The 17,486-nt window shown below is 46.1% G+C and overlaps 1 protein-coding gene across 1 annotated transcript; it reads right to left on the bottom strand.

The window, feature by feature from the left end:
• Nucleotides 1-478: 478 nt before the first annotated feature.
• On the bottom strand, nt 479-1,573 carry LOC135988971 (histone H2A-like). The gene is made up of 2 exons (XM_065635444.1): nt 1,541-1,573; nt 479-1,141 (listed from the first exon to the last, which is right to left on the bottom strand). The coding sequence occupies exons 1-2, from the start codon at nt 1,571-1,573 to the stop codon at nt 479-481; spliced, it is 696 nt and encodes a 231-aa protein (XP_065491516.1).
• Nucleotides 1,574-17,486: the final 15,913 nt, after the last annotated feature.

Here is a 17,486-nt window from a genome sequence, read left to right as displayed (position 1 = left end):
GGGCACTTGCTGTCTCTCTCATGTGACCCATTGGGACAGCGCAAGAGGAACCTCCAGTCCCCTTTGCTCCTCCAGAAACATTCACCCTCACCATCCCTCACAGCCTGCACCCACCCTGTGCGGGGCAGATCCCTTCTTCCTCTCTCGGCTGCTTTCAGACCAAGTGCAAACCAGAGCTGGAGGCAGGTGGTGCCTGTCAGGACCAGTTGCCCTCCAGGCAGGTTGCTGCCCTCCTTCTCAGCAGGGGCAGCCTGCAGCCTCACTTTGCAGAGCTTTATGCCCATGCCCAGCTGGGTGCCCTTGTCCAGTCAGAAGACACTAGCCTGACACACAGCATGAAAGGCCCCAAGACCCACATGGCGTTGCAAAAGCTTTTATTACACACTTAGACCACAGAAATGGTTTTGCCAAGAGCATTTCAAACGAGATAGCCCTTGCCTTGCCTGGTTTGTGTGCGGCAAGAGCTGCTGCTTTCTCCTCAGTTGACAACAGCGGTGGCAGGGGCGGGTGCAGCCCTTTGCCTGGGGCATCTCTTTGTACTCTTGGTCGCCTTCTTTCTGGAGCGCGAGGCCAGGCGCTGGCTTTGGGGGCCAGCCTTGCCGCGCTGCCTGCGCATGCTGCCTCGCATGAGCTTCTTGAGCACAGAGCTCTTTTGCACCGCCATCTTCAAGTGCAATGGAGAAATGCGCTGCTGCTTTTTCTCCTTGGAAATCTTTGCAGCCTCGTCCATGGTCTTGCGTGTCACACACTGCAGCACTGCAGCCAGGTAGACGGGGGCCCTGGCTCCAAGGCGCTCAGCGAAGTGGCCTCTGCGCAGCTGCCTGTCTACACGGCTCACAGGGAAGAGCAGCCCGGCCCGGGAGGACCGGGAGGAGCGGCTCTTTTTGGCCTTGGCTTCGCCGCCTTTGGAGGGCTCCTCAGAACATGTCGCTTCGGGCTCCCTCTCCTGCTCAGTCACTGTGCAGACCTCCTGTTCTCCGGACATACTGCTCGCAGCTTGCTCCCACAGGTATGTCCCCGTTGCGTCTTCCCGTGCCCTGCTTCCTTGCCCACCTGTCCTCCTTGCTGGTCTTCGCTGGTGGTTCCTGTCTCTGGGCTCAGGCTGCCCGCACCTGTCCTTGCTGGCCTGGCCAAGCCTTGTCTGGGCAGGACGTCCCCACGGGCTCTGGGCAGGACCGACCCCGCTTTGGTCGAGACCCTCGGAAGAAGAGCTCAGGCTGAGCCCCTCTCCTGCGCAGGCTCAGGCCCTTTGCTCACCTGGGCAGCAGGAACAAGGGTTCTACTGGGGCAGGGACCAATAGGAAAGGACTTGCTCTGTGACCTCACCTCCCTGCTTGTGACATCATCCCTGCTGACTCTGCCCTTTGTGGGTGAGCTCAGGGAGCAGCTCCACTCCCGTTTTGCATGGGAGAGACTTCCATAGTGCTTGGCATGGGAGGAGCCACTAAAAGGCAGAGCACTCTCTGTTCTCCTCCCTGGCCCTGCCCTGTGACAGCTCTCCCTTCAGCACTTGCCTCTCCCCTCCAACCTAAACCCATACTGCCACTTCTGGGCAGAAGATCTCCTTCCCCATGTCATGGGATACCAGAGCCACAGGCTGTCATGGGTCCCACCTTTCAAGACCTATCACCCCAGAAGTGTCATTTGTAGAGGCTTATTAAGCAGTAACAAAGCCTAGACTACAAAAGTTTCAGTGACAGTATCCATTCTCCCCTCTTCCTTTGCAGTCTTGCCCCTTACCTGGAAAAAATACCTAGTAATTGGAGCCAACAGGGAACCACCAGTGAAACACCTGAAACGAATTAAGTGGTTTTCCTCTGAGAAGGTGACGTGGCCAACAGCCCAGCTGTAGTGCCTCTACACCAATGCACACAGCATGGGAAACAAACAGGAGGAGTTGGAAGCCACCATGCTGCTAGAAAGCTGCAGCCTAGTCACTGTTACTGAAATTTTTGGGGATGAATCCCATGACTGTAGTGTGGCTATCAATGGCTACAGGCTGTTTTGAATGGACAGGCAAGGAAGGAAGGGTGGAGCGGTTGCCCTCTACATCAAGAGATGGATAGAGTGTAAAGAGATGTCTCTGAAGAATAGCCACAAACAGATTGAAAGCTTATGGTCGAGAGTTAGAGACCAAGGCAACAAAGGGAACCTTGCATTTGGTATCTACTACAGGACACCCAATCAAGGGGACCCTATTGACGAAGCCTTCTTACTCCAGCTACAGGAGGTATTGTGCTCACAGGCTCTTCTGCTGGAGGACTTCAACCACCTGGACATCTGCTGGCAAAGTAGCACAGTGAGCTGTAGGCAATCCTGGAGTGCACTGAGGATAACTTCCTAAGCCAGGTAATAAACAGCCCTACCAGGGAGGATGTATAACTGCACCTGGTGGTCACCAATGCAAGTGAGCTAATTGGTGACATCCAGATTGGAGGCAGACTGGGCTGCAGTGGTTATGCAGCGGTGGAGTTTGCAGATCTGAGGAATACGGGTAGGGCAAAGAGTAAAGTCAGGACCCTGAATTTTAGGAAAACCAACTTCCAGCTGTTCAAGGAATTAGTCAATAGGACCCCCTGGGAAACTGCCCTCAGGATAAGGGAGCAGAACAGATTGGCAGATTTTAAAAGATGCTTTCCATAGAGCACAAGAGCTCTAGATTCCCAGGTGTAAGAAATCAGGTAAGGAAGGCAAGAGACTGGCATGGCTGAGTCGAGACCTGCTGGTACAACTAAAGGGCAGGAAGGAAATGTGCAGGCAGTGGAAGCAGGGACAGGTGTCCTGGGAAGAGACAGGGACACTGCCCAGTTGTGCAGAGATGAGGCCAGGAAGGCCAAGGCACAGCTGGAGCTGAACTTAGCAAGGGATGCAAAGAATAACACAAAGGGTTTCTACAGGTATGTCAACCAGAAGTATATCAACCAGAAAAGAAAGGCCAGAGAAGGTGTAACACCCCTGATGAGCAAGACTGGCAAACTGTAACAGTGGACAAGGAGAGGCTGAGGTACTCAACAACTTTTTTTGCCTCAGTCTTCACTGGCAAGCTTCTTCCCACACTTCTCGAGTGGATGAACTGCAAGATGGGGCCTGGGGGAACAAAGTCTCACCCACACTAAGAGAAGATCAGGTTTGTGACCACTTGAGGAAAATTACATGGGACCTGATGAGATGCATCCCAGAGTCTTGAGGGAATTGGTTGATGTAAAACCAATGGCAGTTAGGTGAAGCCCCTGGTGACTGGAAAAAGGGAAACATTGCACTCATTTTTTAAAATGATAGAAAGCAGGACCCCAGGAATTACTGACTTGTCAGCCTCACCTCTGTGCCTGGGAAAATCATGGAACAGATCCTCCTAGAAGCTATGCTAAGACACATGGAGGACAGGGAGGTGATTCAAGACAGCCAGCATGGCTTCACCAAGGGCAAGTCCTGTCTGAACAACCTAGTGGCCTTCTATGATGGAATGACTACATCAATGGACAAGGGAAGAGCTACAGATGTCATCTCTCTGGCCTTTTGCAAAGCCTTTTACATGGTCCTCCACAATGTCCTTCTCTCTAAATTGGAGAAGTATGTATTTGATGGGTGAACTGTTTGGTGGATGAGGAGCTGGCTGGATTGTTGTATCCAGAGAGTAGTGGTCAATAACTCAATGTCTGGATGGACATGGTGACAAGTGGTGTCCCTCAGGGGTCTGTATTGAGACCGGTACTGTTTAATATCTTCATCAACGACACAGACAGTGGGATCGAGTGCACCCTCAGCAAGTTTGTGGACGACACAAAGCTAAGTGGCATAGCTGACATGCCTGAGGGATGGAATGCCATCCAGAGGGACCTGGACAAGCTCAAGAAGTGGGCCCATGTGGACCTCACGAGGTGCAACAAGGTCGAGTGTAAGGTCCTGCACCTGGGTCAGGACAATCCCCAGTATCAACACAGGCTGGGGGATGAAGGGATTGAGAGCAGCCCTGCAGAGAAAGACTTTGGGTACCGGTGCATGAAAAGCTGGACGTGAGCTGGCAATGTGCTCTTGCAGCCCAGAAGGCAAATCATATCTTGGGCTGCATCCAAAGGACCGTGGCCAGAAGGTCAAGGGAGGTGATTCTGCCCCCCTACTCTGTTCTTGTGAGACCCCAGCTACAGTACTGCATCCAACTCTGGAGCCCTCAGCACAGGAAAGACATGGACCTGTTTGAGCGGGTCCAGAGCAGGGCCACGAAAATGATCAGAGGACTGGAACACCTCTCCTATGAGGACAGGCTGAGAGAGTTGGGGTTCTTCAGCCTGGAGAAGAGAATGCTCTGGCGAGATCTTGTTGTAGCCTATTAGTACTTCAAGAGGGTCAATAGAAAAGAGGGGAACAAACTTTTTATCAGGGCCTATAACAATAGGACAAGAAATAATGGCTTTAAATTTAAAAAGGGGAGATTTAGACTACATATGAGAATTTTTTTTTACAGGAAGGGTTGAGAAACACTGGCCCAGGTTGCCCAGAAAGGTGGCAAATGCCCCATCCCTGGAAACATTCAAGGACAGGCTGGAGGGGGCTCTGAGCAACCTGATCTAGTTGAAGATGCCCCTGCTTATTGCAGGGGGGTTGGACTAGATGGCCTTTGAAGGTCCCTTCCAACCCAAACTAGTCTATGATTTTATTATTTGTGTCAGGTGTGTGAGATAGAAATGCAGAGACTCCCCACATGAGTTAAGTTTCAACAAGTCATTGACATTATGTCTGAGAAGTTGCACTTACATGACACATATTGTGATGAAGGATGTTTAAAAACAAATCTTTGGGCAAAGGGAAGAATACCTTCTCTTCCCAGAAGGTATTGGCCTTTGTTTTTCTCATTTCCTTTGATTTTCATGCAAGCTTCCTAATTTTTATCTTTGTATGTAGACCTTCATGTCACAAAGTTATTAGGTACGTGGCTTAAACTCCTCTGGAGTCTTAGTTGGGCAGCAGGTAAGTAAGAAACTATAGTAATTTATTATTACTATTAATACTCATAGAGCTATTCTTATGTGAAAGACTCTTCGAGAGTGTGAAATATTTTCAGTCCTTGTAGTATTTCAAGGTATAATGGTGTATTTGGGAAAAGAGCAGCTTTTCTAATTGATTAACCTGTGATACTATTATTTCATTTCTTATGATCATTCTTTCCAGCAGAACTTTGTTGCATAAGTGAGAAAAGGAAATCAAATCCTCACAACAGAATTAATCCTGCTTAAATTTCCCAGTTTTCCGCGTGCCATCCGATATCAAGCCAGTTCCTGAGCAGTGGTTCCCCAACCAGCTTTCCCCAAAATATATACTGAGCATGACTTCATACAGTATGGAATATCCCTTTAGCCAGTTTAGGTCAGCTGTCCTGGCAGTGCCCCCTTCCAGCTTCTTGTGCACGTGGCACAGCATGAGAAGCTGAAAAGTCCTTGACTACTTAGCAACAACTAAAACGTCAGTGTATTATCCACATTATTCTCATTCTAAATCCAAAACACAGTACTATACCAGCTACTAGGAAGAAAATTAACTCTATCCCAGCTAAAACCAGGACAGTTACTTATACTGTAATAACTTACTTGTTAAACTCTGTAGATTGTATCCTGAACAAACAAGAACATGCAACCGGCCCTTAAGAAGATCTTTGGCAGAAAATAGTTTACTGAGAGCATATTTAGGGCTCATTTAGAAAGCTTGTTTAACCCTTTGAGAACTGACCCAATCTAACAGTGTCATGGAAAGAAAAGGCTGTAGTATCAAATGCATCATGGGAAAATCTTGCCTGCTCAGCATGTTCTGCAAATTAAGTGCTCCTCAGGAATCACTGTCATGCAAGACAACTTCCAGTGAATAGAAGATGGTAGAAACATGACTTCAGAAATCCACACAGGATAGCAGTATTTGCACCTCTCCTTCCTAGGCATCTGTTTGAACACAGTTTTCTTTACACTGTGCCATTTTTGTCCCCTCTAGAATGTAGTCTTTCTAGGATGTCCAGCTCCTTATGGTTGTTTTTAAGAAGTTATTAGGAGAATGCAAACACAGTCAGACCCGCAACAGGCATCAGTATGGTGATACCAGTATGCTTGATCCATCTGTCTCAGATATTCCCCTGTTACCCATTGAAAGCATCCTGCTCTTTCCATATCTTTCTGACTGAACAATTTGTTTTGACATGTGTTCTATGGTCAGAACAACATATTTACTTTATGGTTCTGATTAGCTTGTGGTAATCGAGGGGAGGGATGCCCAGCAAGTACTCTTGGGCAGCCCAGATCATGATTTGCATACTTTATTAACCCATTCCTTGTCCCTCCCATTCTCCACTGCAGTCTTCTCTGTAGGTCTCCATGGAGATGCCTGCTTCCTCCTGCTCCTAGTTACTTTTTCTCACTGATCCCACTTTTAATATGTCTGTTGCCTAACTTTAGATTTATGATACTGTTATCTCGGCAATTTTTGCCTTATATGGTATTACTGATATGATCTAATGACGGCTGGCTTTGCAAAATCCTTGCCACCAGTACTTCCCTCCAATTATCGGTGAAGTGCGATGATTTCTCACTTAAACTGCCCCTTAACCACCTGAGAAATACAACCATTCTTCATGGTGCTGTCTGTAACTCTTCTCAACCTCTCACGCTGTTTCTTGCTACGTCAGGTAATTTCTCATGCCATAGCCAGTAGTTTCCAATGCCTTGGTTGTTAGTTTAACCTCAGAGCAGAGCACAGTCAGCAGCCTGCATGTGCCTGCAGCCCTAGCAGTTGACATGGGAGTTTTTCAAACACAAATGCACTCCCAAGAAGAGGCAGCACGGGTCCTGGGCTGAGAGTTCGCCACATCTGCAACCTGAGGAGGCAGCAGAGGGAATGGTTTCTGAGCCTCCCCTCAAACCAGTGTGACAGAATTCTTCCTGATTTCTACCGGAAAACTGGATTTCCCCACTTCTCCATTGCACAAATTCTGCTGGTTTTGGTGTTTTCCTTCATGTGCTTGTCTGCTCTCACTGGTAATATCCATATAGTGGTGATAATAAGGGTTGATTGCTCCTTCATTTCTCCATGTACTTCTTCCCCTCTACTCTGCCCTTCTCAGAGACATAGTATACCTTTGTCACCACCCCCAGCATGCTTCGGAAGAAAGCAAAAGGTCCTTTCCTTTATGGGACATCCTATCTAGATGTGGTTTTTTGCCTTGGCTTTTGATACACCACCAATTGCATACTCTTGAGCATCAATTGGTTACGATCTTTATGTGTCACTATCAAGGCCCTTGCAATTACGTCATCATAAACCACAGGTTCTGCCTTCTGCTTGCAACTTTTTCAGCGTGGACTGGATTTCTGTTCTCAGTAACAGAGGCATGCATCATCTATCTTTCTGCAAGTAGAATAAAACTAGCCACTTCCTCTGTGTTCTGGCATCACATCTTAAGCTGGTGTGTGCCAGGAACTGTGTAAATGCTTATTTTTGTCATTTGTGTTTTGGCTGCATTTTTCTCCTTCTGCTTGATTCTGCTTTCTTCCCTTCTAATTCTCAACACCATCCTAAAGAGCCCTTCCATTGAGAGAAGGTGGAAAGAATTCTCCACTTGTGTGTCTAACTTAACTGTGGTTATTTAGCACTTTGGATGTGCCTCCATCACCTACTTACAGCTCAAACCCTGGGTACATCCTGAATGAGGGTGTTCTGATTTCTATCACCTACACAGTGGTAACTCACTTGCTGAAACCACTGGTGTACAGCCTGTGGAACAAAGATGCACAAGTAGCATCCCAAAAAAAAATGTTTCTTGTGAAAAACAAAAGTTTGGAGCCCATGAAATTTACAGGGAGTAAATTCGAAAAATCCGTACAGATGGAAAACCTGTATTTCAGTTAGCTGAGAGGTGTGATAAAGTCTTTTTCCTGACCAAAACATTTGAGACAAACAAAAGAAAGAGCTGCATGGGGAAGGCAGAGAAGCAGCGTAGCGGAAATGGGCAGCAGAGACCTATGGCAGTCTTTCACAGTGTGGGTCAGAAGCAGCAGTGGGCAGCTTTCCATCTGCAGAGTATGTGGGGAAGGAACCGGAGGCATCAGGTCCTGCTTCCACATGGCCTGAGACAAAGAAAATGGGTAAAAAGGATCTGTTGAGGCATGTATAGTGGCTAATTCATGTCTCACAGATACGCATCCCGCATGATTGATTCACAGGGCAGCCAGGTAGGTGTATTACTGCTGTGTCCTATAGGCTGAAAGATAAAGCATTGCCTTGTAGAAAAGTTGTGTGATTAAAGACTCATCCACACAAACACAAATGAATAGAATTAAGAACAAGGAACAAGGGCAGGTGGGGAAACCCTGGTAACCTGACAACAGCCACACAAAGCACCTTGACCTGGCTCCTCCCAGGGCTGCCACAGTGACCATTGTGGAGGAGTGAGACCCACCCGGTGAGTCAATGGTAGGGACTCACAGACTGCCGAGGGCTACAGGACTCATTACTGGATGACAGGAAGAGCATTTTGAGATTGTGTGAGACATTTTACAGGATATTTAGGGTAAGAGTCAAAGGTGGAAAGGGAGGGATCAAGGTGCTTTAGGGAGGAACAATTGGAAAAGAAAAGGTGTATTGGAAGCACCCCAAAAGTCAATTTAGGCAGACAATAAGCTCCAAACAGACTCCATTCTAACCAGAGCTGTTTAGCAGATAAACAACTAGAAACTAGTTTATCCAAAATTATTCAGCACTCCGACAACATTACAAAACACAGGTTTGGATACCAGTTCAGCTACTACACAGCTACACATACTACACAAACTCAGGAGATGAGATCCCAAAACTCTAGGGCGATGACTCAAAATGTGCATCTTCCCACTCTTACAAAGTGAGGACTATCAAGGGTACCCAGAAGATTGCTTACCAGGTTGGCAATGTGTCTCAGTCCTCAAGGAATGATCCTTAGATGGCCAGACTAAGGAGGACAATCTTTCACGGAAGGAGGACAATCTCTCACTGCTTTGAGGAAGACCAACTCAATAAGGGTCTCCAGTGTGGGCTCCATTTATACCCTAGTTGAATCTGAGCTGTGGCCATTTATTTCAGTTGTCCAGAAACTTTTCTCAGTCAAGACATCTCATTGGTCAAAGGCCCTGTCTGTCAACCAAGGGGCATGTGCATGACCATAGTGGTCTATCAGCCTGTTGCTTTTGGGCGTGGGAGGGAACTGCATCTGCCACAAAGGAAAAATGGGATGAAAGGTGCTGGTTGGTTGTGAACACGTTGCTGGTCAGTACACCTGTCTGGCCATGCCAGGTCACCGCGGTCTCTTCTGTAATCTTATTAAACTCTTGTTCCTGACGCTTCTGGGTGATTGGCTCTCTATTCTGTGTGCAACTGTGTGTGTGGAGGTCTGAATGCCAGTCACTGTTGAGTGGTCCCTGGGTCAAAAAGGGCCTTGAGTCTCAGATGCCAGCAACTAGGGAGACTAAAGAGTGTGCCTATGGTGTGGGTGTGGCTGTGTGCATGTCAGTGTGTAGTCACTAGCAAATATCGGGCTGGACTAGCCATCAAGAAGGATAAGAGGTTTGACAGCCAGGTATTGGAGTTGCTGTAAGTCTGAACTGGATACTGGAGAGGCCAGAGGGTCTGAGTGCCAGATACTGAGAGACCTGTTGTTTGTGTATGTGTGTGGATGAAACCAGGAGACCAGGAGATCCAGGAGCCAGTTACTGAATAGATTAGGCATAGATTAAGGCCAGTTACTAGAGGAATCCATATGGTGTCTCTGCATACATGTGCGTAGGTCTGAATACCAGCAGCTGGAGTGGGACTGCAGCTCGTGGGGTCTTATCTGTTGAGGTACCAGAAACTGAGGACACCAGGGGATCCAGGGTCAGCTACTGATTAGACTGGCTGTCTCAGATCAACGACTGATTAAATCCATGTTTTCATATATATGTATATGAAAATATGTAAATATTATAAATATTAATATTTTACATACACACACGTATTTCCACTAAGAGGTTTTCATCCCGATCAGCTGGAGAGCATGTCACAGAGGTATATCAAAACTAACCCAAAGAAAGGATAAGCTCGAACAAACTTTATTTCATGACAAAACCGAAACTAAACAGAAGCCAATGAAAAACGGGGGTAATCCAAAGTCAAACAACACTCTGACAACTTTTAACACACTACAAGTTTGGCATAGCAGTCAGGGAGATTATTACTGCACAATAGCTCACAAGAATGGTGATCTAAAGCGTGCATGTACTCGCTCTCAAAGGGAAAATCTCACTCTAGGGTACCCAGAAGATAGGATCACTCACCCAGGGGCAGGGGTGACAGAGCACCCAGGGGCAGGGGTGACGGAGCATCCAGGGGGACTCGAGGGCTCACTCAAAGATATATTCAAAAGAAATAATTACTCCCCAAGGGGAATGAGGCAGGGGCTGGTGAAGACACTCAGCCTCAGGAAGTTTCCTTGGATGGTGTCCCAGTTCCAAGGGGAGAGTTTCTGATCACAGCTCCACTGCTCCAAGGCAAACCACTCAAAGGGGTTCTCCAGCAGGGGCCCCATTTACAAGCAGGTTGGATCTAAGCTGTGGTCATATATGGGCATGGTCCAGAAGCTTCTCTGGGCTGAGGTGCCTCATTGTCTGAGGACTCTGTCTGTTGACCAGAGGGTCCTGCCTCTCCTCCGCCAGCCGAGGGGTGTGCGTGCCTGGAGTCACTGTGCCCTGAGGGTTACATGGAGGTTGGCCCTCCACCAAAGTGCATATGTGGCAGCAGCCATGGTGGGGTGCAGAAGGCATGAAAATAAGGGCATGAAAGAGCCAGTGGCTGCCATGTTGAAAGCCCTGGACCTTACCAGGGCTGGTGCAGCTGCCACAGAGGGGAATAGGATGAGGCCATAGGTGCTGCTCATGTTTATGTGAGTGCTGTTTTCTGTTTGTGGTAACCTGTGACCACCTGTGCATACAGGTATGTATGTATCCTGCTGATAATCCATGCTCAGCCTCCCTGCTGCCTGGACCTGAGGACATGGAACTCTAGTAGCCTAGGATCTATTGGGCTGCCAGTGTCAGCAACCCCAGTGTCAAAACCACACTTGATTCTGACTTTAGCTGGTGCAAACTGTCAGGGAGCAGCAAAGGCCAGCTGCTTTGCAAGGGACAGGGTGCTGGGAGCTGAGAGCAGTAACATGGCTGGCAGAGGGGATGACTGTGACAGCAAGGGCTCAGTCCTGAAGTACCCAAGCAGTATGAGCAGGGCAGATCCAGAGGCAGTAACCAGGTTCAGACACTGTCCAGTGACCATCAGGTAAGTCTACAGTGATGAGGCAGGTGCAAGGTCAGGCTGGGAAGGCAGGGGACTGGCTTAGATCAACAGGGCTCATGGCCAGAGTGATAGTGCAAAAGGCTGAGGTACCAATGAGAAGCCATTTCCTCTCCCTTTATCCACCTGAAAGCAACGTGCTCAGCCAGCCAGGCACCCTCACCAAACTGCAGAATAGCAAAGACTTCAGCAGAAAACAAGGAACTTTCAAGGGTATCTACCAGTGGGGATGCAGAACTTGGGTTCTCCTCACAGGTCTGAGGTATTGCCTCCCTTCTTTCTGTGTTCCTCAGGTCCTCCAGTGCTACTTCTTACTGCTTCTGGTTTGTTCAAGGAGAGAACAAGGTTCCTGAGACCCTGCTTTGAGCTGAGCCTTTCTAAGGTGCTCCCGCTTGCACTCCCCTTATTGTAATACCCATATGGTAATGGTTGCCAGAGCCTGCCCACATCAACATAACATTAGAAGAACTAATTTTCTTTCAGATATGGTCTCCTATTCCCCCTTGGGACTGTGCAAGAAGGACATGAAGGTTCCTTTGCTCCTCCAGAAACATTCACCCTCACCATCCCTCACAGCCTGCACCCACCCTGTGCGGGGCAGATCCCTTCTTCCTCTCTCAGCTGCTTTCAGACCAAGTACAAACAGGAGCTGGAGGCAGGTGGTGCCTGTCAGGACCAGTTGCCCTCCAGGCAGGTTGCTGCCCTCCTTCTCAGCAGGGGCAGCCCGCAGCCTCACTTTGCAGAGCTTTATGCCCATGCCCAGCTGTGTGCCCTTGTCCAGCCAGGAGACGCTAATCCAACACAGACCATGACAGGCACCATGTCCTGGCCACAGCAATATGATGTCATTGATTTCTTGTAGCACTCTCTAGCCAGGGTTCAGGGAGGGCTGGCAAGCTTGCTTGCCCTGAGAGGAGGACATTCATCTTTGGTCTGGCAGGATGTTTCCTGCCCACATGTCCCAACCTGCCTTTCCTCTTTCTGCCAGTCGCCCAAGGCCCAGGGAAGCTGCTTGCTATGGGGTGCAACTGAACTGCAATTTGAAGGACCCCGAAGAGGACCTTCCAGCTGGCAAAACAGGCTGCAGTAGTCCAAGAGCAAAAGAACTTTGCTTCTGCTCTGGGGTTCAAGTGTTCAAATACCAAAACACAGCCAGGGACCCTGAGCAATCCATCTGCAGATTCTGCAGTGCCCGAGTGTCGCTATTTAAATGAATCACTCCACTCCAGAGTGCACTCTCCCAGTGGTCAAAAGCCGGTTGCTGTCTCTTGGACCTCCTCTTCACACTTCACTACTGAAAACATGCAAGGCATGCCTCAGACACAGTATGGCATTGCAAGAGCTTTTATTGTGCCCTTAGACCATACTCCTGGATCTGGCAAAAGCTTTGCCTTGCTGACGTGGGACAAGAGTTACTGCTTTCTTTGCACTTGAAGGTGATACTCTTATGTGCAATCCTTCTTATGGCTGACTGTTTAATATCCCTCTTCTTGAGAGGTGAGGCAACTGATTTCTTTCTTTGGCGTACTCCTGCCATGCAGATGGTGATGCCTACCAGCTGTTTCTTAAGTGTGGAATATCTTTTGACAATCTGGAGAATATGCCATGGAGAAATGCACTGTTTTGCTTTCCTTTGAAACTTCCTTGTTTGTGTCTACAGTCTCATATGTCAAGTACTAGAGCACAACAACCAGACAGACACAGTGGGCCCCAGGCCCAATGCCTGCTGCCTGTTTCCCTTTGCAGAGCTGCCTATCTTTGTGGGTCACAGAGAAGGCCAGCCCTGCCCTGGAGAAGCTGCTCATCTTGGTCTTCTCTCTCTTCAAAATGACCTGCAAAAGGCAGTTTCATGTCCTGTCTCCTTCTCAGGTGTTTTGCAAGATAGTGCTCTGTAATAATATTTTCTTTAGCTCGTATTGATATTTCTTTGTGGTTTTTGTCTTTCCTGACTTTCTTTTCTGGTGTGACTGATCTGAGAATTGCTTTCTTTGCTTACTTTCTGTCTCAGCCTTGTAAAATACGTGTAAGCAACTCTTGGGCACTGGAGAATTCTTCTGTGATTCAGTCTGTCTTTAAATAAGAGAGTAACTCTTCCTTTTGGCTGGGTGGATACGAATCAATGGGAAGCTGTAGCCTTTTTTGCTCAAGCACAGAAGCAGCTCCTTCTTATACTGCATCATTGGCATTTGACACACTCTCTGCTGTTTACTTCTGTGATTCACATGGTTTGGGGAAGTAAAATTCTCTCATAGGTTTACTAAGAATGTTACCTAATAACCCACACTATTCTTGCATAATACAATTTTTAGTTTAAAAAGTGGTGAAGAATAAAGCCAACAGCACACACCAGTGCCTATAACATACAGAGCAACCCAGGCCACTGCCAAGCAGTGGCTGCTGTTCCCCACAAAAGCCACAGAGATGTGCACACGTGATGAAACTCAGGGTCCCCTGAGGGACTTTCTCAACACCTGCCTAGAAGCCACCAGTGTGTCAATACACCCTTTTGCTGCTGAATGCCCTGCTGTGCTTGACCCCACCACTGCTGCTCCGATCAGGCAGCTATGAATGAGCGTGTGAACTGCACGAGGGGAGCAAGAGAATGTGTTTTGTGAATAGCCATCTACTTTTAGTAATGAAGGCTTGGCTTTAGCTATAATAACTGTTAATTAACAAAAGATGTTCTAAACCATGTTGGCTGTGACCTTTGTCTCCCCAAATATTTTTTTTTTAATGAGGGAAAAGGAAATTTACAACAGAAAAACTCATTTCCCAAGGAAGAGCTGTTAGCAGCTGCAGAAACTCATTGTTCCTCTAAGAAGTATAATATGCTGAACGAATTTTGTGACTTAAATGACTTAGACAACCTGAAATTTATCCTATCCTGCTGCTCTGAATCATATGTCAAATACGACTTCTATAGTTATTTTGGTTTTTGAACTAACACAGAAGAGAATTCTAACAAAATACAACACATTATAAACACTTGTACACTAGGAGATGTGGTAACTTGTTTGGAGAAGTGAGAAGTCTTGAGTGGTCAAAGGGAAGCTGAATTCCAGACTAAGAAGAAAAAAAAAAAAGAAGGAAAAAAAGGGCAAAGACAAAAAACCAAACCAAACAACAACAAAAAAAACAACCAACAACCAAAAAAAAATCCAGACCAGCATCAACTAATAGAGATGTACAAGAGAGAACATCAACTGAAGTAGTTAATCAACAGGTCAATCATCAGAGCTGGAAGCCCTCAAACTTTCCAACCATTAAGTCCCAGCCTTTGATTGTTAGTCTTGGTTTCTCAGACTCGGACATCATTAGAGCTGTGGCTTCAAGCCTTTAGAACCTTGGAAAGTCATAATGTGATTTGGTAATTTGCAACAGGGTTCTTTTAAATTGCACTAGGGCCTCACACTTGCTGAACTGTCTTCTCGAACTGAAGAGCAGGAGGAAGTATGTTCTTGCTGTTCAGGAGTGTTCAGAAATACAAGGCCAACTTTAGCAGTAAGGACTGAAACTCTTTCTACCATTGGTTCTTTTCCATATGATAGAATAAACCAGAAATAATGATGGCTCTATTTGCTCTGATAAACTGCCCATGTCACACGGTGGTGCCCTTATGGGGAGTGGGAAGCAGAAGAGCTGAGAGTGTCCTTTCCTGCTCCTCCAGCTGTGGTCACTGCCTGTATAGATGTCAGATCACACAGACCTAAACATCTCATTCCCCACTGATGTTTAGTCCTTCTTTCTCTAGGAGCGACCAACCTTTTCCTTTTTCAGACAGCATTCTGCCAAACTAAATGAGGTAAGATTTTTAATCTTTCTCCTGTAAGAGAGGCCTCACATTCCTGTCACCAGCACAGCCTTTTTCTGCACTCTAGTTTTCATTTACCTTTTCTGAACAGAAATGCTTTAACCATAAAGGCATTCTAGATGAGCCAAGCCTGAGCACCAGCTTGTCTCTATTTCTACTAGGAACACATTTCCCAACGTTTATCATACTCACAGGATGCAAATGGTCCATACACATCCTGTGACCAGTTTCACAGTCATTTCCACAACATGAAATTGTTGTTCCAAGCAGTCACTTTATCTTTGAGTCTTCCAAGCTTGTGTTGGAGTCAGCTGCTTAGATCAAACCAGTGCTGAAATTCTCACATTTATGCCGGTTTTTAATACATCAAACAGCCAGAAGTTTTCTCATTCTGTATAAGGGTCAGTTGACCCAGCTGACAAGGACTCACACTACAATAGGATGACTACATGGGGTTTCTGTTAGAGCCTTATCTTACTTTCTTCATTTTAGACCTTACTTATGTTTTTTCTTAGGCAGTATGATTTCTGATTGTCTGAAGTGATAGTCAAAGTATAATACACAATAAAAATTAAACACGATATAATTATACATATTCTTGTTTTTCTTAATGCCTATACAAAAATGTTATAGCATTCAGAGGTGCTGGGTGCTGGCTTGCCTCCCTTAAGTCAATAGAGATTCTCTGAAAGCTGAAATCCTTTAACTTTGTGCCTAAGAGAGGATGTAGAGTGAAAGTTTCGAAAGCTCCAGAACTATTTTGGTGTGCAAAGCTGATGGATCATTTTAGGTATTTACAAATAAATATGTTTTACCAATGACACTTCCCTAGATAAGCACACTTGTGGAATAAAAACAAACAAAACAACAAAGAAATGAACAAAACCCCAACCAACAAACAAAACCAAGACAGGGTGATTTTTAGTAGAGTTTGGTTTATGGAAACCTTGGCTAGTTTTTGGACATTTTAAATTAAATATATTTTTTAATGTTCCATCTACATAGCTTTTACGTAGTAAAATACATACTCCATCTACATAGTATTTTAGCAATCTAAATCTCTTTTGTTAATTTAGACTCGTCATTTTGATTTTGGCTTTGATATAAAGAATAATGCTTGGTTAATATTCTCAGTAAAATGGAAAATGAAAGCCTAAGTCCCAGTTATGCAGGTCCAGAAGTACAAAAGAGGATTAGTTTATATTCTTGCTCATTTTTAGAATGCTTTACACTCCTAACATGGGGTAGAATAGTGTATGTAAGCCTCACATCCGTTAATGCTAATCACTCAGGCGGTAATGTGGATGCGTAATCTGTTTCTGTGCTATTCATCATTTTTGCTAAACTGCACAAATAGTACCAGAAACTCCAGACATCCTGCTTTCATCATGCACATTTAAGGTTTCACAATTGTGGAAGTACTGAAAAATCTCATGAAGAGGGGTTTAAAACTCCTTGGATAATCTAGTCTCCTGCTCCTGTCTTCATTAAGGAGTACGTCTGTCTGCCTTTCTACTCCAGGTAGAATCACTGACATTTTGGCATCAACAGAATATTTTGCTCTTGCTCAAGAAGATCCTGTCTCATGGTCACAGTTATGCCAGCTGTTACAAAATTTGCCCTAGACGATTCTTCAGATAATAGCAATAGTTCAGCAAAGCCCTGCCCTACCAGGATAACAAAGAACTGCTCTTCTCCAGAGAAATGCAGTGAACAATAGACTCACAGGAGGCACACAGCAGTAGAGCAGGTGCCCAGTTTCTCATGCAAGGAAACATGGACTCCCTGCTTGGCTAACCAAATCTACCTGTCATTTTTTTTTCTTCTGTAGCGCTGTTTGTTCACGTCAGAGAAGGGTAGTTTCTACAGCTGTGTCCATCTCTGCGAGGGACATACCTGAAATGTATTTTCTTGAATACTCACTTTACTGTGCAGTCTCAAGTTCTGAGTATTAGTGTATGCTTTTCCTCATGCCGTAGATCTGAAGAAGAAATGAAGAAGAAAGAAAATTATTCCAGAAATGGAAATAAAACATTAATGTCAGAAAACTAAGTGGAAGAAAATATATTCTGAGGTGTAGCCTTTGTCAACAGGTCCTTCTGGTTTCTAGCTGTGAGCTCCCAGGCCAAACAATCACCTGGGAATTTGGCATGGATGGCAAGAGCCAACACCCTGACATACCCTAGATGAAGTGCCAACCTCAAGCACAAGTGCTTATTTCTTTTGGATGGAAGCACAATTTGCCAGCTTTAAGATGCAAGTCCGCCTTCTGGTTTGCTTTCAGCACATTTTGGTAGGAAACAGAAACCAGAGTATGATCGCAAATCTGCTGCTGAATATGGATGCT

Source organism: Caloenas nicobarica, chromosome 1 (assembly GCF_036013445.1).
Source record: "Caloenas nicobarica isolate bCalNic1 chromosome 1, bCalNic1.hap1, whole genome shotgun sequence".
Classification (NCBI taxonomy): Eukaryota; Metazoa; Chordata; class Aves; order Columbiformes; family Columbidae; genus Caloenas; species Caloenas nicobarica.
The sequence above is the reverse complement of the archived record's forward strand: the minus strand, read 5'-3'. Positions and strand labels throughout refer to the sequence as shown.

Bases quoted from the DNA above. Each gene is read 5' to 3' on its own strand.
- LOC135988971 (XM_065635444.1), bottom strand. From the start codon at position 1,573: ATGGGGAAGGAGATCTTCTGCCCAGAAGTGGCA. The intron at 1,142-1,540 runs GTATGGGTTTAG...CGTCCTGCCCAG, and splicing joins TCTTCTGCCCAGAAGTGGCA to ACAAGGCTTGGCCAGGCCAG.